The sequence below is a fragment of the Electrophorus electricus genome, chromosome 21 (assembly GCF_041902795.1).
Source record: "Electrophorus electricus isolate QZ-2024a chromosome 21, ASM4190279v1, whole genome shotgun sequence".
In the NCBI taxonomy this organism is placed as follows: Eukaryota; Metazoa; Chordata; class Actinopteri; order Gymnotiformes; family Gymnotidae; genus Electrophorus; species Electrophorus electricus.
The window spans coordinates 4,027,824-4,050,088 of NC_137517.1; the positions used below are offsets into that span (position 1 = coordinate 4,027,824).

Genomic DNA, 22,265 nt, shown 5'->3' on the forward strand with positions numbered 1-22,265 from the left:
CTCGGGGTCGGCCCGCGCACGCTCATGACGGAGGGCTCTGGAAAATTCCGAGGGATGCACCTTGGAAGGGGCTGGTGAAAGAGTCAAGGGCACTGTGTCTTTTTTGGATAACGGAGCCTATCCGTCGAGGTCAGAGACAGATTTCACAAAGCACAATGAGAAACTTTACTTAGCCGTAGATTAAACCGCAGGCCTGCTTGCGCCGACAGTGTCGCGTGCTCTTAAAAGTGCCACAGGACCGTTGGACGAGGTCATTTTCTGACATTCGGTGAAAATGAGGGTCGCCGAATACATATGCAGTGCAGGCAGAATACATTTCCACTGCATTTCAAACCTTAATCCCCGAGATCTGGAGACAGAAGCCTGCCACATTACTGGAGCCACGGCTGATAGCACGGGGATCAGAGAACACTGCACACATGGACAGACAAAGACATGAAGATGGGGAGAGAAGTGTTTCAGCTGCACTGAAGGAGAGCGAGAGAGAGAGAGAGAGAGAGAGAGAGAGAGAGAGAGAGAGAGAGAGAGAGAGAGAGAGAGAGAGAGAGAGAGAGAGAGAGAGAGAGAGAGAGAGAGAGCGATAGCAATGCCGGTTCAAGTGCCCTCAAGCCGCTCTCAGTCAACAGCACAAAGTGCACTCAGAGCAGCGCAAGTATGCAGAGTGCACACCAGTCATGGCTCTCATATAGGGAGAGTAATGCTTTAAAGAGGGGCTGAGGGTGGAGAAAGGGGAAGGTGGAGGGATATAAACACCATCTGTGGTGGTGGTGGAGACGGCGAGCAAAGAGCTTAAGGAGTTCGCCGCATTCCCGGAGGAATGGGTGAGCCCTTTCTGTGCGATACAGTGCTGCAATGCATACTGAAGCAGGTACACTGTAGAGGGAAAATGATAACACAGCAAACCTCATACAAATCAGACTCTCTCCCTCACACACACACTCACAGAAAAACTGGGGTCGCTCTTATTTCATGTCAAATCAACACATTAAAAAAATCTTGGGACCATTTCTGATCTAGAAAAGCTGTTAAAAGCAGTTTTTTGTCAGCTCAGAGCAATAGCCATAATGAAATGTTTTACTCCAGAAGATCTGGAAATGCTCAGTCGTGCTTTTTATTGTCTGGATTATATTGTATTTTGCAAACAGACAGTCACATCTTGCTTGTGCCAAGTTCTAAACGCTGCATTTTGACTGCTGGTGTATGTTAAGAAGAGGGATCGTATCACCTCAGATGTGGCAGGTCCTCTTCGGCTTTCTGTTCAGTTTAAGATTCGATACAAGATAATATTTTGGTTTTTTTTTTGGTCTCCGAATGGTCCGAGCCCTACACACACACACACACACACACACACACACACACACACACTCTCCTCTGTCACTCCGACTGGCCCTCCAACCTGGCTGAAGATGAAAGGGCTTGGTGCTACTCTGTTGCAGAGGCAAGGCTTTGCAACAGTCTTCCAGCCGGGCTCAGGCAAGAATCATCTGTAACCTTACTCAAATCCAAACTGAATCTGTTTTATCCAGCAACCTTTTGGAAATAACAGAATGTGACGTGAGCGAGTGACACTGCATGTAAATGTGTGTTTCTGTGTTAGAGCAGTTGACAGTGGAAACGTTGAGAGATAATGTTTGGAGCATTCATATAGCACTTTTGTCAACACCAGTCATTTTAAATATGCTTTATAAAAACGATTTACTTACTTACTTACTTACTTACTTACACATACACACACACACAGATCCTCTGATGTCCTAAAAGCATGTGACTTGACTATTACTCACAGAGCGTATTTGCAACCTCATTAATTCTATCTGGCAACATAAGCTCTTGTGATAAGAACATCATAAGATTATACACACACACACACACACAAACACACCAGGCTCTTATGATGCTCCCTTTGACAGCCCGTGGCCCAAGTGTTGGTAACACAGTGAGTAATACCCACAAAAGCAGGCAACCATCGACAAGCCGACTACGTGTGTAACACTTCAGTTCAGCTACAATGTAAACACACAAAGCCCACGGCGAGTAGCAACATGACATTTTGTCAACCACGAGCGCTGATCAGACAAAATCTAACCTTTTTAGTAACAGCCGAGCAGTGAAGTGCCCTTTGGCTGCGCTTGCGGCACAGCAAAAGCAATTCAACACCACTTTGAACGTAATTGGCTTTGAAGCTATAAGGACCAAATGTTCTGTTCGTGGTGAACATTTAGGGCTGTCAAAACAATAGAAACAACAAACGGTTTCGGGTTTTGCCATGAGCCATAAACATTGAGTAAAATCAATCCAAATACCAAAGTGGCACAATATAAAACATAAGGCGGTCAAAATTAAATCGAATTATTACTTGTACGTCGGCTGAATGGTAAGTTACAGTACCAACCTGGTTTTACAGTCTTCAGTCGTACGGGCTCCCGAAAGTGGCGGATCACGGCGAGGGTATCTCGGTTAGTAAGGCCGCTGACAGGTGTGCCGTTCACCTCCAGGAGCACGTCCCCGGAGCCGGGCAACCTGCCGATATGACACACCATCGACCCCGGCAAAACCTGTCCCAGGTGTGGGAACTCTCCAAGCTCCGCGCCCCCTCCTATCTCCAGAACGGAGCTCAGCTCTGCTGCGCCGCCCCAAGAAACAGCGCACTCCTGGACTTTGCTCGACCAGTGTTTCTTCTTTTTCAGCGTCTTGGACATATTTGTCCGCTCTTGTAAACGAGTCTCAGAAGACGTCCGAAGGCGTTCCCTCGCTCCTCTTTTCTCCGGGATATGCTCGAGCTCAGAAGACGGGCTGGAGCGCGGCGCTATACACGCGGGTTTTCATTCCCATTTCTTGCACTGGTTTCAAAACTTTGAGGGCGACATTGCCCTTTCTCGCAGAAAAAAAACCCCTGTCTGATGTAGACTGTCCGGTTCCGTCCGCCTAGGCAGGGGCCCGGGGCGGATAAGAAGATGCGTCCGCGCTCGGAGATCCACAACCGGGAGAACTCGCGACAGAAAGCTCGGTTCCTTACAGATCAACTGACGCCGCGCAAACCGAACTCGCACAGTCTTACCACAAACTGCGTACCAAGGAACGATCAATTCCGTCTTAAGTTATGAAATCAGCGATTTGATAGTGCAAAACAAATTAAAGATCTGACATCATCTAAATGAAGGCAAAAATCCCACGGAAAGGCAAATACTGATACTCACGAGCAAAACAGCCCGTCTGCGGCGATCTTACTGCATGAGACTATGGATATGTAAAATGAAGAAAACAAAAACAAAAAAACACCACCTAATTCCGGTACATTAATCACACAGCGATGGATTTATATGGATTGATGTTCGTATTCCGACCTTGGTTTGATCCACAACGATTCTTTAGCTCCCAACTTGCGTTTGGCGCACCTGCTCCAATGACATCAGCATTCCCCGGTAGACTGGAAACGACATACCTGGCTCCTAAAAATGTGCTCGCGGAATACCCGCCTAACCGGACGACCGTCCACCACGGACCGACCTTTTCGTTGGCTTTCATACAAAACGCCCTCTCGTGTTGCTTTCTGCTGTCGGGGTAGAATTGATTGCCCCCGAAGCTGCGCGGTGCGGCCACGGTAATGAAGCGCACGGAGTGTGGAGTAACTTTGTAACCAGACTCGCCTTGTCACTTGTACCCAGGGGTGAGTAAATTATGACTGACGTCTACGGTCACCAATAGAGAAAGAGGACTAGACTGGGGGGGGGGTGCAGGGCAATATCAGTGGGAGGGGCTTTCTCCAAGCTTTTCACGACTACCGGCACCGTAGCGACGTTAACTCCTTGATGGCGGGTCGTGTGCGGGTCAAATGTACCGTTAGGACCGACCGGCGAGAACTGGTGACCTCTCATAACCTGTGGACTATACATTTGCTCACTTGTTCCACTCCAGTGCTCGAATGTACCAGCGAGATATTCTTACGAGGCTATGTGAATTTTAACCAATTATTTTCCATCATAAATAGTTTTCAATTTTATCCTCGTAGCCTTTAAAGCAGCAGTAGGTACTCGTATATAAATAACTATGTTTTACTGTCACTATGTCCTGATAGTAGCACAAGAGACAGATAATCGGAAATAATCTCGCTCCACCTAGTCCTCCTAATACCGCTTGAAAGAATCCACCGCGACCGAATCAAAATAACCAATCAGAGCCAGGAGGCGTGTCTAATTGAGTGTCAATCACGCATACGAATAAGGGACATCGAGAACTTTGCAAAAGCAATGATGGATAAGCGAGCGCCTTCAGTTAAAAAAACGACCCATCCCTCCTTCCAACAACAGCTTACACGACAAAGACGAGTAAGCAGTGAATTACAAATGAAGAATGCAGTAACACTCCGTAGCAGGTTTGATTCTGATGTTGCAGTCGGGGTAACGTTTGGCGTTTCTTCTGATATTTATGTATACCGGTGTCTCACAGCTAAATATTTTCAGAAGTGGTTTACTGCTTATTTAACACTATTCCTATCTGTTTCTTCTTTCAAACAGACACATACGTACTTTTCCGAATAGCTGTTGCTGTAGGTTACTTTTCATGTCTAAAAGATTTATTTCTGTTTGTTTGTTGGTCAGCAATGTTGACATTTCACAACGTGCGCAGCTGACTCCTCTGAGGGGAGGCGGGACTGCAGCGAAAGGGGGGCGGCGTCTGGTAGTTGTACTCGTGTGGAATTTTCCAAGGTATAAGCGCTCTCATTACAGTCTTATCGACAGCAACTTTAATGATGATTTAGAAGGGAGTCATTTATTTGGTCTCAGATGACAAGAAGAAATTAATAATTAAGTTTTTCCTTTTTTTTTTCAAAATGACAGGGAGCTGTTCCTAAATGTTTGGTGAGCCTCTGCTCTTGCAAATAACCTCTTACAACTTTAGCGCTAAATTGTGCCAGTACGTGCAATATATGGTGAAATGAACGTGGTGTTGTGCAATACCGCCATCTACTGGACGAATCCTCTATTCCTATCATTCAACCCTATTACTGGGGGCAGATAAAAGCATAGTCTTCAAGGTAATCTTCTCATTTTCAGTTTCCTTGAACAGCTAAAACTTGATCTCTGCATATCCTTGAGAGGCACACACTTTACTACAGAAAGAAATGTGAAATATAAGTTCCTGCACAATTTCACATTGTGTATGTTTCCATGCAATTTCAGCTTCACTGGACACTGGGAAGGAGACCTGAATGCGACTGAGAGTCAAGCACGCTGCTGTTGTGTACTTCAGCGCTGCCGTGTGCCTTCGGTAATCATTAACGTAGATTAGCTGCCAACCACCTTTACGGTCATTGCTCTCAATGTCAAAAGCTGTCCTAGCATTTCCACAGGCTTTTGTTGTTACTGTTGTCGTTGGTACTGTTGAAAACAAAGGGCAGGATTGGGAAGGAGTTTTCCTGCAAGGTCCATGAGAGGAATGAGGTATGGACTCACGCTGGTGGACGGTATCCATTTAGGCGGTAGCCTTTACAGCCCGTCCTTGCTTAAAATATGTTTTCATCTTTCACCATAGAAGGCGTGCGCGATGCTTAACATATAAATCCAATGGATGTGCAGGTTCCATGCAATCTCTCAAGCCTCGAGTGTGGTAAGAGTTTTTTTTCCTTTAAAAAAATAATAAATACAGTCACCTACATTAATCCAAATAACCTCAACCAGAGAAATTCATGATTGGGCCAGTAGGATCTTGCCTTCGGCGTACTGTGATTATCTGTGAATGGTGAGGACTACAGCACAGGATGTAAAATGCGAATCATTTGCGCTTTGTTGGTTTCTCGTTTTTGAATTTTATGACAAGCATTATATTTTTAAACAAGACAAGCTTACACAATATTAATGGCAACTGTAATGGTTTAGAAATATGACCTTACTCTCTGCTATATTACTGTAGTGAAAAGCGTAGTGTCTGTTCATTTTCATTATAAATAACTATACAATTAAATAAAAGGTAATACTGGCTTTTTTTTTGGTTGTTGTTTGTTTTTTTTTTGTTTTTTTTAATTCTTATCTACACAAGACTATGAGTGTATTTCTTTACTGTGTGGGTGGACAGTTGAAGCCTCAGGACCCGTAGCAGTCATCATCATTCCCGGTCTCCTGGCTCTCGCTACGCTGACCATCGTCTCTCTGATTATATGGAGCTTCCTGACGAGGACTCGCGAAAACAGGCGCCGTTGCTTCTGGTGTGGTGGTTAACACTCACGAGTATTGGCACGATGTGGTCAAACAAGAGAGATTTTTGAGAAATTCACATAATGTTTTTGCCGCACCAGCATGAAAAGCAGCTAAAGAGCCGGAACCTGCCACTCTGTGGTCAAATGATAGCATGCGCAAAGTTATGTTTAACACAGAGCTCTGAAGTCAACTACCCAGAATGAAACAGTTTAGCGGTGTGATCATTTATAAGTGCAGCAGAAGGGAATGTGGAGCAGAAGGGAATGTGGCCTTGAACCGACTGTTTAATCTCCTCTGACATTGTTACAAACTGGAAAATATTAACGACATCCTTCCAAGAGGCAGCATTAATACTGTTTTGAGAACATATATCTGTCACACTTAATCACAATTTAAAAAAAAGAAGCAAATGGTATCCAAACAGGATATTCAGGTTTATATTTTATGTTAGGATTTGATAAAACACCCCCTTCTGCATGACGTCTTGTTCATGTCATGTATGTTATTTATATATTCATTTACAAATATTAAAATATGTTATATATTAAATGTGTGCTATATTATACATACATACGTACTACAAATATATTTTGCCCATCTGTGGCCTCTTCCTCTATTACCCATTTGCCATGGCACATAGATTATTTAAGGTTTTGCGTTAGATGACATTCAAGAGTCCCTGTTTGCAGGAGCACAAACAACCGCGAGTCCAAAGTATTTGTGGCGCTGGCCGGGCTCGACGTGGCGCCTGGCCTACACGACCGCACAGCGGGAACGCTTCCCACGGACCTCCACGCACTGCAGTAAACCTGCTGCTCCTTCGATGGCAGCTTCAAGAGGAGAAAATTGCAATTGTTGGATAAATGGATGGATAATTTACAGAAATTTTGGAATATGTGCCGGGTAGGGTCGGTCCGTAATATCTAATGGCCAGTCAAGTCTGCTTCGGGACCGATGAGTCGCCTTCTTACCCAAACTGCACGGTCTGCAATTTCTATAAGTACAGAAGTGAGCTCTTTCCGGTCTCAGGACTACCTGCTGTGAGCCTACAGTCTGGTGCACGGCGATCGTTGGTGGTGTCAGGATTCGTCTTGGCGTCGCAGGTTAAGACGGTGGGAAAGGTAGAGGCAGCTCAAGAGCCTCGGAAAACGCAGGCGCCAGTGCGACACGCGAGGATCCGCGTCCCAGCAAAGAGTGACACGCAAGTGTGCGACCACGCTGTGAGTTAGCTCGAGTCACTCATCAACGTTAATGCCGACACTGTCATACCGCCTTCAGGGAAAGATCATTACCGAGTACACCCTGCTAACGTGCTTAAGGAGTTTTGTAAGGATTTCTTCTGGAATCTCTGGATTGCTTTTATGTTTTACTCCATTATTGAAAGGAATAAAGAACGGACTTCAGTCCAACCTTTCTGGTTCACTCCACTTTGGGAAAAGAAGTAATCAGTTTGGCTCACCCAATCTCTCATCAAGGACTATTTGAAAACCTTTGGAGCATAAACAACTTACAGTTTTAGATTGATACAAATTCATTATACATACTTTATATATTATGATTACACATGATCAAAAACGCACTTTTGTAAACATTTTAATTCAGAAGTAATAAAATTAGAGCAGTTCAATTGTAGATAGATAGCGCAGTACACGCATCACTGTACATTGTTTTAGATCTAAAGTATTTGTATCATAAAATGTTCCATGTCCACCAAATTTCTTACAACGGTCAACTACCTGGGATATAAAACTCTTAAGGTGCTGCTTCCTTCATTAAACCTATCGTTGTTGTTGTTGTTTTTTTTCTTCCAAATATTGTCATGGAGTAATGTTAATCAAACTGTACATTCAATTCTGTTTTCAGTAGTAATCTAAAATCAAGATTCTACCAAAAAAAGAATCACCCAAAATGTCCCTGCTTGTGGTGCTACTCTCGCAGGTGCCTCTCGAGGGTGTGACCTCATGATCAAATGCTACATGTGCAACTTTTGATAGCTTTTCTCAACACACCGATAGGGTCATGCAGCCATCTGACTGATATCAGACCCTCCGCCACGACGACCTCAACACCTACACTGAAGATCCGGAGACGACGTTCACAAACATTGTGTGCGTGATAAACGGGACAGCGCAGCTGGCCTTTTCCAAAAGTGTTTCACTGGCACCCCCTAGTGGCGCAGCCGAAGCGCATTTACACTTGCAGGGTCGCTAGTTTGAGCCCCAGTGATGCCCAGCAATGCTAAAGCCGTTCGCAGTTCGGAGTTCAAGGGAGCAAAAAATGGGAGGAACACTACCTACTGTAGCAAAAAGCTGCAACCAGCCAATCGTGGACGACCGTGTGCTTCTTGTGCTTGCTGGTGAAGGTTGGTTAACGCTTTCCGCAGACTGCGTTCAGCTGCCCTGCGTCTTAGTGTGAGCAGCAGCTTGAGAAGATGCAGTGCTTGGCTTTGCGTGTCTCACGTTCTCGCCAAACGCGCCACGGCTGGGTAGCTCTCATATGTTCTGAGGCTTAGCTAGCTGGTGGGTGGGAACTGGCATAATAATTAAGTTTGGAGAAAAACAAAGGAAAAAATTAAGAGTTCGATGATTTTTTTCTTCTTTTAAAAAACATCTTCATAGTTGTCAGTTTATTAAAGATGCAACAGACCGTGCTCAAATCAACAGGGGTAAAAGATGTTATGTTCAGTACTCCACTGAATCAAAGGTTAGTGCCATTCTTCCTTGGAACCTATAAAGTTTGTGGGAGCTACTTATGGAAAATGAAACACCTGTATATGAAATTACTTTAGCCTGGTAATCAGAAACCCCTTAAAACAGAGGCCAGAATGCACAGCAGCAACTGCAACCCACTCAGCCAAGTGTAATTAATGCACAAGGTGAACTAAGAAATGCAAATGTTTACCTGTCTTAGGCTTTTATTATGTAGTAACAAGTCAAGAGGAACTGAAAGGAAGGACAAGCTGTATCCCGTGCCAGTTTGGTCCTCTCTGAATGATGCTAAAGTGATCTCGTTGAAAATGACAGTGGTTGGTGTGTGTAAACACTTGATTTAGAGTTCTTGCTTGTATGAATGACAATTTAGAGCTGTTGAGTCCGCTTTGAATATTTGGGCATTTCCTCACACACACATCACTTTGAGTATTTTGACTAGATATCCAATCAATCAGTATGCCAATTATTCTAAATATATGCATGATGTGATCTACATTATAGTTGTGGTCTGTATTTCAACAATATCAACTCTCAAAACATCCACCAAAACAGTATAATCGACAGCAGCACTAACATCCTCTAATGTTTTGATGGAGTGGATTTTTGATGCAGCCTGTTATTAACTGAGCCGTCAGCACATGCACCAGAGACAACAGAATTCTTTCATCAACATCTGTGGACATAACATTCAATTTCACTGGCGCTTTGATCACTCAACCGCAAACATAAAAAGACTCATTTTCATCCTCAAGCATGAAAGGGCAGTCTTCAACACCAGTGTTCTGGATCTGGCTTCTTCATCATGACCTGAAGTCCATCACCACAAAACTAAAACAATAACAATAATAAACATAAACAGCATACAATGTCCCTAATTCCCAAAATGGGGTGAGGGGTTTAAACTCCATGGCAACAAACAGCGGATGGTTCCAAATGGGGCTTCTTCAGACCCGGAGCATCAAAGAGTTTGGACAGAACTGTGGAGACAGTTACACTTTACAGCTCCACAGGGTTGTTGGAAACAGAATGTAGGAGACTGACCAAAGTAAATAGTACACACAGGCAGGAGGGAAGGAGGAGCAGAAAACCATGACAACACCTGGGGAACAGTCAGAAAGAAAAACACATTTAGAATTTGAGCCTGAGGCACTATTAACAAAAACAAAAACAAAACAAAAAAACAAACAAACAAAAACATAAACAGTACTGATGATAAATACGACTTGAGCAGAAGGCCGGTTCATAATTAGTTTTAATTATAGCCTGGACTCCTCTAGGCTTTAACACAAAGATATAACAAATGCCATGTTAGCTCAACATATCATTACACACCAGTATGAAATACAAAGAGTTCTACTCTTAAATGAGTTCAGCTCCCCTCAAAAACGGGGAAAACATCATTTGAGCACTTGTGCCTCCTGTATTGGTCAACCAATTAAGCAGGAGGCAGATTAAACAGGTAAATTCCATTTTTGAGATCATTGTTTTCGAGGCATAGGCTTTGTTGTTGTTGTCGTTTTGATTTGTTATGGGTTTTTTTTGGTTGTTTGTTTGTTTTTTGACAAAGTTTAGTTTTTAGATTGCCTGTGAACATTTGAAACATTTTTCAATTTAAAATAAGCGCGGAGATCTACCTTAAGCAAACAGAGTCAATGCAGACAATAACAGTGTTAAACAACTGTTCATTTAACTTCAACAATTCTGTCTCATTTGTTATTATTATTATTTGTGTTATACAAGATGAAAAAAATCAATAACATGATATTGGATTTATCACACACACATGCCCTGTCAGTCGACCACTCACCCCCAGCGTAGACCACCTTCTTCCAGGCCTGTGACTCCAGCACGCGGTCATGGGGGTAGAAGTTCTGGCTCACCATGAACAGGATCATGGCCACAGCGGTGATTCGAAGCACGGCCACGTTGCCACCCGTCAGGAGGGAGGCGCAGGCCAGGATGGCCGAGGAGTAGATGCACGGCAGGCCACAGTACATGAAGGGTATGCCTACAGAGCGGGAAGAGGATATAACAGTGGCTCTCCATTCTATAATCTACAGAGGATGTCGCTTTTAATATCTGAGGTCTGGGCAAGTGATGGACTCGAAAGCAATTAACGGTTTTCGCAAAACAGTTCATTGTCCTTGAACGGTTCGACAGTTCCAAAGGGACGCATTTTTGGAGTTTAGCTCTGCCAACACTTGGCAGTGAGGTACTGTGTTTCGAGTAAGTGCGATTCAGTAGCACTTTGCTAAAGTGGTTAGGGGGGGCTTCGGGCTGCTCACCACTGGAGAAGAAGCAGAGGCGCGCGAACACAGACAGCACGTAGCACATGCACAGGAGCCCATCCAGCATGCTCGCGGTCCTTAACAGCAACGCCGTGGCTATTCCGAACGTTGTGAAGTCCGCAAAATCATCCAGTTTGGCGCCTGAAACATGCAACAAGACAAGAGACTGACACGCCCGCACTGAATAATCTACCCTGGATATTTTCTTTCTTATGACGAGCACTATAAACAGGTGTGTCGGCACGGGCCAGTGACAGATTTATAGCGCTAATCCTTACAGACCTGCGCTCACCCTTCTACTGCAGCCCCTACGAGGGGATCTAGTTGCAAAAATTGCTGTAAAGTTTCATGTCAGCTTCAAAATAGCTCACCAGCATGTGCTGTAAAGAACCCAATGGGGCGGTCTCTCCTCGCTGTTTCGGGAGGCGCGCTTTTGCTAGCGTACATACATGGGCAGACTGTGCCCGCGTGCAAACTCCGAAATTCCCCAACCCAAAGTCAAGCAGCCGGGCTATGTCCGCTACGTCAGGCAAGCGGAGTGACAGGATAAAGCGGACAATTACAGCCCTCTGTGATGTAGACGGCCTAATTGGAGGGTGATCACTCGACTGACAAAAAAAAAAGGGGGTGATAGGAGGGGGGTGATTGTGTGGGGATGGAGGTGGGGGCAGATTATCTAGGAGCAGGGTCACGCAGAAAAAAAACCACACGGAGAGCGGAAAGGCCGTCAGGGGAGCGATCCACAGGGGTATCCGGGGAGACGCGACCGTGCGCACACAAGGGCCGTTTCCTGTTCAGGGGGTTATTTAGGGTGACAGAGTAAGACAATAAAACTGACAACATGACAGCTCGCAACAAAGCTTCAAATATTTTGTACAAGGATACTGTTCTGCTATTGCCTCTGCACAAAAGCGTGTAGCGGTGACAAACGGAGACTCACAGCCAAAATGGACATGCATTGGAAACCAGAAGGAAACAGCAGAAGAAGGAGGGGGGTAGAGGAGGGAGGATGACTCGTCACCGCTCCAGCCAACTTCACCACAAGTTCAGAACAGTCCACTCACCCAGCGCGGAGCAGGCGTCCAGCTGCCTAGCAACCGCTCCGTCTGCCAAATCCAGCAGGTAGCCAATCAGCACCAGCCAGCATGCCGCATAATGGTGGCTGGTGTGGGGGGGGGGGGGGGGGGGGGGGGAGTGTTTACGGGTACACCAAGCAAGACAAAGTTCCAACGGTTCAAAATCACCGCTATATATTTCTGAATGACAAGTACTGCCAATGCATTAGTAAAGGTGGAGGAAGGTATACAGTAATTACAGAAAAACACATTGGACTTCTGTCGGTAGTGTAAACGGCGGCGCCCTCACCCGTTGAGGCTGCTGAGGATGGAGGCCATGCCCACGACCATGTTGGCGACGGACAGAGCGTTGGCGGCGTTTTTACGAGCAAACTCTCTGAGCCGGAGCTGCGCGGCCTGTTCCCTCAGGATAAGTTTGTTGGTGTGCTGGAAAAAGCCTAAAACCATGCAGGTAAAGGGTGTGATTAGGCAGTGGCTGGTGTGTCGACAGCATAAAGGTGTGAGGCGACCTCATGGACTTATCCCAGGTCTTCACTGTCAGTTTTAAATCTAGAATTCGTGATCAACGTGCAGTTACCAATGTCAGAAGAGTCGTCTAAACCTTTCACAGTTATATTTGACTATACATTCAAAGATTCTCCAAAAATTGTTCTCAGAATGCCATTTAGTGCCAAAATAAAAGTCCATCTGTCATATACACAGCAAATAAAAACAATACTGAGTGAGAACACGACATTAACACCCAAAATGAATCAGATCAAGTACTTACTAATGCTGCCTAATTTAAAACATACAAACAGCTCCTTACACTTTATCCTGCAGTCAGGCAAAAAGCAGAATTATATCACCAAAATTAAAGCATAGTTGTGTGACTAAAAAGCTTGTTTCATAAATAAATCACACTGTTGTAAGCCCTCTGAAAGTATTAGTAACTAAAAGTATTTAAAAATTAAGTAAAATGAGAATCAAGAACAGTGTGCAACTAAAGCCTGTTAAATTATGTACAAAATGCATCCCAAAAGGGTTTCTGCATTCACAGAGTAGCATTAGCTGTGTTCAAGACCTTAGTATCATATGGTTCTGTCTGACAAGAGTACGTCTAGCACATATATACCCCAACAGCACATTTCAGACAGGGATTTTAATAATAAATAAATGAACATTTATTTTTTGATAAGACCTACTACATTATCTCGTATCAGATTAAACAAAAGTTAGTTTAGTATACCAACAGCAGTAATTAAAATTTGCCCAAAATGTCAGTAAGAGCCTTAAAATGCTGAGGTCTTGATATACAGATGTGAAGTGTCAGTTTTGTCTACAGAGAAGCCTTGTGTAAAAATGTGCAATTGCAATATACTGCATTTCCTAATATGAGACTGCGCATAACCGGAGCCTCAAAAATATCTTGCAATTGCATTTGAAGCAGTAAAGAATATTTAACCTGTTTCTCAATAAATTACTGTAACCAATGAGTATAAACAATTGTTTCAGACTAAAAGTGATTCTTTGATTATTGACTAAAAAAAGAATTATATGAGCAGTATTTCAAGCAAATATGACCCAAGACAGATATTTTCAAAATAGCATTTGGTAAAACCATTGATTCTCAGTCGGTATTAGATGTTTAATCTAACAAACCTGGGATGTTGGAAAAATTAGAATGGCACAAAGGATATTTTCAATATTTTCATTATTATTGTTATTATAATAACAAAATTACACTTTATTTATTAAATAAGAAAAAGAATGTGGGTTCAAATTCTGAATGGCTACTGTTTTACTTGTGCAAAAAACCCCACGCAAAGTGGGGTTTATAAAGCTGACTGTGCTTCTGTCACTTGATCAAAGGGATAAATGATAAAACTGGTACCATCACAACAGCAGGCATTTCTGGGATTCCTATCAGTCTTGGTTATTTTACTTTTATTTCCGGCAGATGCATTTTACTGACATAGTCTGCATCAATAATGCACTAGGTAGTACACATTCCATGTTTTGAAAAAAAAAACAAAAAAACATTACAATTACCAGTTAAAGCTGATAGACCTGTATGACAGATTTGTTTTTTGTATTATTTTGTTTAAAGGGCAAACCTTTAGCATCACTATCAGCAGATATAAACATGCAAATCATTTGCTGTCAGCGCATCCCTGCTTATCCCCCGACCGAGTATAACCCACTGCACTGTGGACTGTTCAGGCTAAATAAGTGCCCATCTCCCAGTGATGCATATAAAAAGAACTCTGGTGGGAACCGTGTTTACAGTCCACGGCACTCGGGGCACTCCAGAACAGCACGGGCAGTCACCAAGGCACCATCACGGTGCGTCAGCACTGGGCTGTGGACTAACTGCAGTGAACATAAAGTGTTGTCTAACTGTAAATGGATGGGGGGGGGGAGCGCTCAGGGGGCGGTGTGGGGTGTGTGTGGGGTGTGTGTGGGGTCTCTGCAGGGGAGTTTGGGGCATGGAGAAGAGAGAACAAAAAGTAACAAACAGGGCTCTTCTTGGCATACTAACACCATTCTCTGACCTTTGACGAAGGCTGTTGTGCCACTGAAATGCTGCAAAGATTTTTAATGAAGATACACAAAGAGCTCTTTGTGCCGAAGCAAACGAGTGGGTATAACACGTAGATGCGCTTCTGCTCGGGCTGGCTCGTTGCTTTGCAGTTATTCCAGTGGCAGGACACAAAGAAGCCATGACAAGACACAGCACAAACATCCGTGCTCATCATCCGCTCAGTTATAAAACCCTCACATGCAGTCAACTGTTCAGCATTAGAGCAATACTGCCTGCACTGATATGCACAGTAGACTTGCCATGTTGGTTTATAACAGTGAAAATTAATGTAAGTGCCTAGAAGGACCATCATTTCAGGTGGAGAGGCATGCAATACATACATGCACAATGGCTTTCTCTCATAAACGATTTGAAGTGTTAATATATATTTTTAAAAAAGCTTTGTGAACATAAGAAAGGTAAGCTAAGAGACTTCCATATATAATTTCATCCTTAAAAGCCTTACATTATAGAGATATCAGAAATGTTTAATGCAAGGTTCCTACTATTGCGCTTTGCAACCTGAACTCGATGTGATTCCAAAGCCGGTGGATTGCAAGCGACTCTTCATCTGAAAGAAAACAACCAATAAGACACAGCACAAGCCAATAGCAAAATCATTCACCACAGAGGCTGCATGCACACCTTCACTTACTTTGATCAGACAGCATCGCTTGTCATGAGAAAAGGTGACTCTGAATAATTGATTATAGATAAGAATTTCACAGTACAGCTAAAATAAAACATTTTCTTCGTGGGACTTGTGTATTCTGACATCATTTTACATGATGTAATGAAAACAAAATAAGACAGGAAAATCACCTTGCATGGCAGGAATGTAAACTGCTCAATCTTGTCCTGATGATTATTACCAAAATATTTGGCTGGTGTATTCAGTTGGTCAATTCAAATCAGGAATTTAAAATGGTAACTGTTTTAAAATAATCGGCGAGATAACGACATGGTTAGCTACATATCTTTTTTTTTTTACATTAAACAGTAAAAGTAATTTGCTGTTTTGGATCGGCGGCTCACCCATTAAAAAAGATGACAGAGCAAGTGTGATGCTGGTGTCGCGTTACGGTGCCTTATGACTTCTGAGTGGGTACAAAGTGTCAGAGAGGACTGGAAAATCCCATTTGTCATATGGAATAGCTGCTTCATAAATGTGACATTTCAGGTATCTTCAAACCCCAATCAGGATCTGCGGGGAGGGCACCACAACCCCCCCCAGACTGGCTCTTATTATGACAGGTTTACTGACAAAGAGCATGGCTACCATGCATGCACGATGGCTGTGTTCTGCCAAGTGTGGTCATCATTCTTATATCATTCTTATGTACTTTAAGTCCTACACCCAGCCATTTCCTGATTGGGGCTTCAAATTAAAAGCAACTGTGTAGCTCTTCCATCAGTCACATTCAAATCAGCAATTGCACCATAGAGCAAACAAGACATTGGACAGGAGATAAATTACATGCCAACTGAAGACAAAAGAACCAACGTATACATTAAAATAGTCCTGCTGTATTCGGGATGGCAGAAGTTCAGCCTCCTTGGATTAAGCCTCGTCTGCATTTCTGGAATGTTGCCTAATAAAATCTAAATCACTAGTGCTCAAGTTCTCTATCTGCACATTAGAGTCACGTGACAACTAATGACAAAGAGAAAGCTTATTAAAAGATAAGCAATTATTAAATGCAGTATTCATATTGAGATCTAAGCTATAATTGATTTATTATATTCCGCTGAGGTGGGGAAAAAAGTATAGCCATTATATATCAACTATAGCAATCACATTTGCATGCCTTGTGTCCACAGGATACATTAACTGCAGTGTCATGGCACAACTTGTAAAACTAATGCATAACCTAAATATTAAAGTACATGAATGGATAGATGGACAGACAGACAGACAGACAGACAGGCTGCCTTTGTCAGTCTATATTGCTTACTTGTGTCTAAAAAGCTTTAGCTAAGCTAAACCGGCCTTAAATCCACTGTAAACACTGACACTGTGCATGCCCAGGCTGCCCCAGGCACGTGCGCGCGTCCCTGCTCCATTAATCAGCTTTACTCCCTCTGGTCACCGCCAGCAGATGGAAAGCAATGCGCGCGGCAGAATGTTGTTCGGTGGAAACCCGGCATGCAAACCGCAACACAGCCGCTAAGGAAAAGCTATTCTAAACACCAACGTACTATCTAGCGTCTGAGATGGAAGCATGTAGGCAAACCTTACCAGAGGAAGGAGTTAGGAGGATCATGACGTTCTTTTAGGTCTCAACACACAGCACAGCAGCTAAAACGCAATGAGAACAGCGTGGCGCCACCAATCAAAACAAGGAATAACCATTTATTTCTGCATTCGCAAATGCATTGCCATGTAACGTTTTAGATCTTCTAAATTAAAATGTTACACATGACAACAGAGCAGTTTATCATGTGTATTATACTTATCATCCAGCCACCTAGGTAATTCAGAGGTGATTCGGGTCCAGAGAGTAAACATTTGCAGGATGTGGTTCCAAGTGGCTGGTTTTATCAACTATCCTAGCTAACTATTTGCCACACTGGTGGCATTACTAAAGTCGACTGGTTGATACAAAAGCATCGCTGGAGTTTTAACTTACAGTGCCGATCAAAGTCCCATGTCATTCTGCATCTCTGGCCATTTATTTTATATTTTGTTCTACCACAGAGATGTTGCTGAGATGAGCAACTAAACTAAATTAGCCTTCGCTCACCAAATTCAAAAAGGTTGACCTCGAGTGCATTCACTGCTCGCTAAAGTACAAAAAAACAAACAAACAAAAAAAACCAAAACAACAACAACAACAAAAGTTAGGCGCAACAAAGTTACAAGTTGCCAAATAAAAGAAGAGCGGGCAAAACAGACCGCACGTATCTCCTTAAACCTACCAACGTTGTAACTACCTCTAGCTGAGCATAAATTTAGTTAACTCTTAAAACTCTTTAACTGACTAGATAAGATACTACCTTATCTGGGTGTCACAGCATTTTATAAACTAGAAACTTTAATGCACACTCGTCTAAAGGATCAAATGGAGACATCCATCCGATTAACATGAACAAGTCCACATAAATTAGACGCAAGAAAAAAATGGAATTGAGTGTCCAGATACAACAAACGACAGTATTTGTTGGGACAGGAGGGAGCTGTCAAGCTTTTAATTCATAGCGAAGAAGCAGAGTTCTCTCCTCAGGACCAAGGCGCCTTCCTATACTAGGTGGGTTACCATCACCTAATATTCATTATATTATCTAGTTACATTTGAAACTCTTACCTACACAGCTGTCGTACGTTTTTAAAAAAACAAAATAACCAAAAACATACAAACAAACATAAAACAGTATTGTAAGGACATGCAACTACACATTTCTTAAAAGTTTCATAGTTAATATGATGAAATCCTGTCCTAAATTCGTTATTAACGGTAATGAAACCGTTTTCAAGCCATATGCGCAGCCTAGGGAGGCATGTCGTTACCTTTTGCGTTAATGAGCCATACTGATCACCTTTCTATTGATACTCACCTGCAAGGATGTGATTCAGGTCGGTTTAACACAGATGCTTGACGCTATTGAAGTTTAACTTCTTTGCAAAAAAGCTTAACTTCTTTGCAAAAAAAAAAAGAAAAAAAAAGAAAGAAATCCTGTTTTCACATCATTCAGTTGTTTCCATGATGACAAGAACACCTTTACTGCACAATAATAACATTTAGCTCTCCTGCTTACCTGTAGAGAAACAGCGATAACACCAATTTCTGCGCGACTTCTTTTAAAGACGTAGGACTCGCTGGAATATTCCACCGGAAATGACGCTATAATTTTCTCTAGATTTTTCTAACGGCCCATCTGTAGATGTGATGTAGCTAGTTCGAAATTTATATATATATATTTGTTTGTTTGTTTTTTTGTTTGTTTGTTTGTTTGTTTAAATTAATTCATTCATTATTTAATTTTCCATGTACATCGCACCAAATCAAATACAAAAAGAAAGATTCTACAGTGTCTTTGCTTGTTTTTTTCTGCTGTAAGATACTTGGTCTCATAAAAGCAACTCTCAAATAACTTGGACTACGTGAATAAGATATTTTTGAATGTCATTTAGGTGAACACTGTTTTGGAAACATTCAGTGTACCGCTCAATGAATATCAGCCTTGGTAAATGTTTGAAATGATGGTGACACCTGTCAAACAACTGTGTCGAGAAGAACTGCCTTAAATAACCTGAAGAGTTATATAAACTGTGCTGCTAAAAGTTGGATTCATGCTCATTACTGCTGTGTCTGACTGAGCTGGTCCCACATTGCAACACCACTGATCTCAGTAGAGTGGGTATTTGGGTTTAAAGTCCCTGCGCTGCATTCAACTGCTGGTTGATCTTTGAGTAAAATTTAACACGTAGTTGCTCAAGCATTCCAGCGTGGTACGACCAGAAGCAAGATGACTTAATAATCCTGTTAAAATAAATTAAAAAAAATAAAAAATAAAAATATATATATATATATATATATATATATATGACATCCAAACCAAACTATGTAATCCTGTCAAAAAGAAAGAAACATGACAGTATCACATTTGTGCAATACCCCACAAAACCACATCAGCATATCAACTGCAGCTTACATCAGCAAAGGAGTGAATAGAAGGTAAACAAAACATTTAATGTAGTTTACATGTGACAAGCTCAGCAACAACTTGCCCTCTCGGAGGGATAAATAAAGTTTTTTCAGCCAGTCTCTCACACTGCGGCCACACACGTTTCACACACTGGAGCTCCTTGACAGCTATGTTAGGCACACCTCTGTAATGCTTTTTAAGGATTTTGAATGTGAAGTGGGTGTTGAATTCTAATAGTTATTAGATAATCTGAGTTACAATTACAGAACATGGTGTTTTTTGGCCATAGTCTTGGCAGTATCTTTGGAGTAAAAGAGGGCCTCACTGTAGAGCATGTAGTGTCATATTGCAAGAGTATATCTAGATTTGCATTATGACTATAGTAAGGTTGTAACTATAATGGGAGTACTACTTCAGAGGAGAACCTCGATGGCCACACAGCCTCTGTGTAAGGAGTCGAGAACAGACAGATGCTCATGGAATGTAGCAGGTTTTAATAAAAATATCGCAGGAACCAAAAGGAGGAGTCAGGGCCCAAAACAGGGGCAAAAATCACCAAGCAGATATGCTTAAGATGAAGGGAACTTCAAACCATTGTCAAAACAATCCGACATTCCAAGATCCAGAGGACAACAGATGGACAAGCAAATAATTCCAAAAGGGCAAATACACAGTATCATATACAGAAAAAAAAACACTCGGGATGAACACAGTGGAAATATTTGGAGTTCTGATAGTATTCTGCGGAGGATGAGCTGCTGAAGGCATCTTGACAGGCTGATGGCAAGTGATGCCGTATGGCTTCGGTGTCCTGGGAAATGGAGTGCACTTCTGTAGTGCTCTGTGGAGTTGAGGACTGCATGCCATTCAGCAGCTAGGCATGTTAATCCAGTGTCCAGCAGCCTGACAAACTGGACAGGTGATGTTAATAAATAGAAGCTCAGGCATAAAGTTAAACATGACAGCGCAAGGAGTATAATGGGATGCCTTCAATTTGTGGAAAAAAGAAAGGAAAAAATTATGAAGTGTTTATAACGCTTACCCATCTGTTGACTGATCTGGTGAAGCAATGGTATTATTTATATGTAAACCGGCATGATAAAAAGTCACATGGTTTTACCCTGAACAGCAAGGTAGACTGACCGCAGCCCAAGTTGACGCAGTTCAGATGTCGTGCAATCCCACACAATGAAAGGGGCCTACCGCAACTGAAGCAAGCATGCGATTGTAATGCAGTATCCTTTGGATTATCAGGTGAAGAAGTTGAGGGCTACGATTATCATTGCTCCCATGAAATATGAGGAGTGACATTTGTACTCCGGGAATACCACTCCTTTTGTTTAGCACACATTGGGGGTGGGGCAGGGGTCTGCAGACAGTGCTCAAGAACAACGTGGGATTGTAATTTTGCTCTCACTGCAGTGCCATACACAGTAACCCTTCCTTTTACAGTACTCTCACCCTAAGTTCCAAGTACTTCATTGGAAAATACATAATAAGATGGCGAATTACAGGGAAATTACTCTGGAGAAAAAATGGTGAGTACAGACCCTTTCTCCTTCTCTCCCTTCTGTTACGTTGTACACTGTAGTCATCTCAGCCAGATGGTGTAATTGTTGAACATTTTCTAACAACGCAGGTAGCTGATACTGACATTTTATCTCTGCCTTCTGTCACAAATTAAGATTTGGCCCAGCCTTCAGGGTGTGAAGATCTTTCTGGAAAAGAACACCACTAAAACCAGTGATTGTGGGCAAGTTGAAAAGGTCCACAAGCATAAGTACCTGGACACTGTTCTGGACAATGAACACGTGATGCAAATAATAACAATAGGTTAGATTTATAAAGCGTCTTTCACAAAAACCCAAGGTCACTTTACAAAAATGGTGAGTGGAAAGACAGAGAAGAAAAGTAGGTTTTGTGCTGAAATTTAAAGGTAGAGCGAGAGGAACGGGAGCGAATAGGTTGGAGCGGGAGAATGGGAAAGATTAATATTCACATGGGCTAAATTTGAGTGCCATCAGCATAGCGATGATTTTGATGATGAATGACATCACCAAGCGGCTGGATGTAAAATGCAAGGGGCCAAGAACAGTTCCTTGGGGCACCTATCTGTTAGATACAATTCAAACCAGGACGGAACATTTGCCAGTAAAACGTTTTTTTTTTTTAAAGTCATGTAATTAAAATGTTATGGTTAACTGTGTCGAAGCAGTAAGGTCAAGTAACAGGATGGCAGCAGGATGGCAGTAGAAGCAGAGTCAGAGTACAGAAGGAGATCATTGAGAACAAGATGTTTCAGTGCCATGATGGGGACGAAAGCCTGACTAAAAAGCCTCACAGAGATTGTTTGGAGTTTGGAAATTCAAGCAGCTGCTATGCCACGACTCTTTCTAGGACTTTGGAGACAAATGGCAAATCGGATGTGGGTCTGAAAATCTCCACGACTGAACTATCAAGACCCGATTTCCTAACTATGGGGGTGACAGCTGCTAATTTCAGAGCAGGTGGAACATAAAACCGATTGTAAGCGACAGACTGATGATGCGACAGATGGGATAAGAAACGTCTGGGAGACGGCAATGTAAAAGTGAGGTGGGAATGGGATCAAGCTGCAATGACGTCAGTCTTAGAAAGATCGGGATAGACGGCACTAACCTTGTCTTGAAGAGATTTGAGAAATGCATCGCATTTTTCCCAGGGAACCGGCCACAGCCTGGAACGAGGCTTATTAGCAGTAGAACCAAGCTGCCTAGAATTATGGCACTATTTAATATTTTAGAAAA

At 42.6% G+C, this 22,265-nt stretch overlaps 2 protein-coding genes and 1 long non-coding RNA gene across 31 annotated transcripts in view; 1 reads left to right on the forward strand and 2 right to left on the reverse strand.

Moving 5' to 3' along the window:
• The window catches only part of magi3a (membrane associated guanylate kinase, WW and PDZ domain containing 3a), an 86,932-nt gene extending 84,139 nt beyond the window's left edge, over positions 1 to 2,793 (reverse strand). For all 5 annotated transcript variants that reach the window (XM_081703970.1, XM_081703971.1, XM_081703969.1 and 2 more), the window contains exon 1: positions 2,393 to 2,793. In XM_081703970.1, the coding sequence (XP_081560096.1) occupies positions 2,393 to 2,699 (307 nt within the window). In that variant the 5' untranslated portion in view covers positions 2,700 to 2,793. The remainder of the gene's footprint in view (positions 1 to 2,392) is intronic.
• Positions 2,794 to 3,532: 739 nt separating this feature from the next.
• LOC113578576 (uncharacterized) lies at positions 3,533 to 6,743 on the forward strand. 13 transcript variants are annotated; one of them, XR_014118992.1, is made up of 6 exons: positions 3,757 to 4,706; positions 4,839 to 4,859; positions 5,016 to 5,035; positions 5,181 to 5,441; positions 5,533 to 5,607; positions 6,073 to 6,743. It is a non-coding gene; the product is annotated as an uncharacterized LOC113578576 (long non-coding RNA). The 13 variants fall into 13 exon arrangements; XR_014118989.1 differs by having other exon boundaries at positions 3,750 to 4,372; positions 4,599 to 4,706; positions 4,839 to 5,441; XR_014118988.1 differs by having other exon boundaries at positions 3,750 to 4,325; positions 4,599 to 4,706; positions 4,839 to 5,441.
• A 2,347-nt stretch (positions 6,744 to 9,090) lies between these two features.
• Positions 9,091 to 18,697, reverse strand: tmem269 (transmembrane protein 269). 13 transcript variants are annotated; one of them, XM_081703988.1, is made up of 10 exons: positions 18,589 to 18,697; positions 18,388 to 18,469; positions 15,655 to 17,131; positions 15,488 to 15,527; positions 15,339 to 15,403; positions 12,559 to 12,706; positions 12,258 to 12,355; positions 11,191 to 11,334; positions 10,713 to 10,913; positions 9,091 to 10,004 (listed from the first exon to the last, which is right to left on the reverse strand). In XM_081703988.1, exons 6-10 carry the CDS (start codon positions 12,597 to 12,599, stop codon positions 9,895 to 9,897), a joined length of 594 nt encoding a protein of 197 aa, XP_081560114.1. In that variant the 5' UTR covers positions 12,600 to 12,706; positions 15,339 to 15,403; positions 15,488 to 15,527; positions 15,655 to 17,131; positions 18,388 to 18,469; positions 18,589 to 18,697; the 3' UTR covers positions 9,091 to 9,894. The 13 variants fall into 13 exon arrangements, with proteins under 13 accessions (XP_081560114.1, XP_081560109.1, XP_081560107.1 ...); XM_081703983.1 differs by having other exon boundaries at positions 15,355 to 15,763; positions 15,868 to 15,929; positions 17,072 to 17,131; positions 18,589 to 18,696; XM_081703981.1 differs by having other exon boundaries at positions 15,355 to 15,527; positions 15,655 to 15,763; positions 15,868 to 17,131; positions 18,589 to 18,696.
• Positions 18,698 to 22,265: the final 3,568 nt, after the last annotated feature.

What these genes read in the sequence shown, in the direction of transcription:
- tmem269 (XM_027011957.3), bottom strand. Translation starts at nt 15,403, where the DNA reads ATGAAGAGTCGCTTGCAATCCACCGGCTTTGGAATCACATCGAGTTCA. An exon ending in GGACGCCTGCTCCGCGCTGG is followed by an intron (nt 11,335 to 12,257) that starts GTGAGTGGACTG and finishes TGCATGTTTCAG; the next exon opens with GCGCCAAACTGGATGATTTT. An exon ending in GAAGGTGGTCTACGCTGGGG is followed by an intron (nt 10,005 to 10,712) that starts GTGAGTGGTCGA and finishes ACTGTTCCCCAG; the next exon opens with GTGTTGTCATGGTTTTCTGC.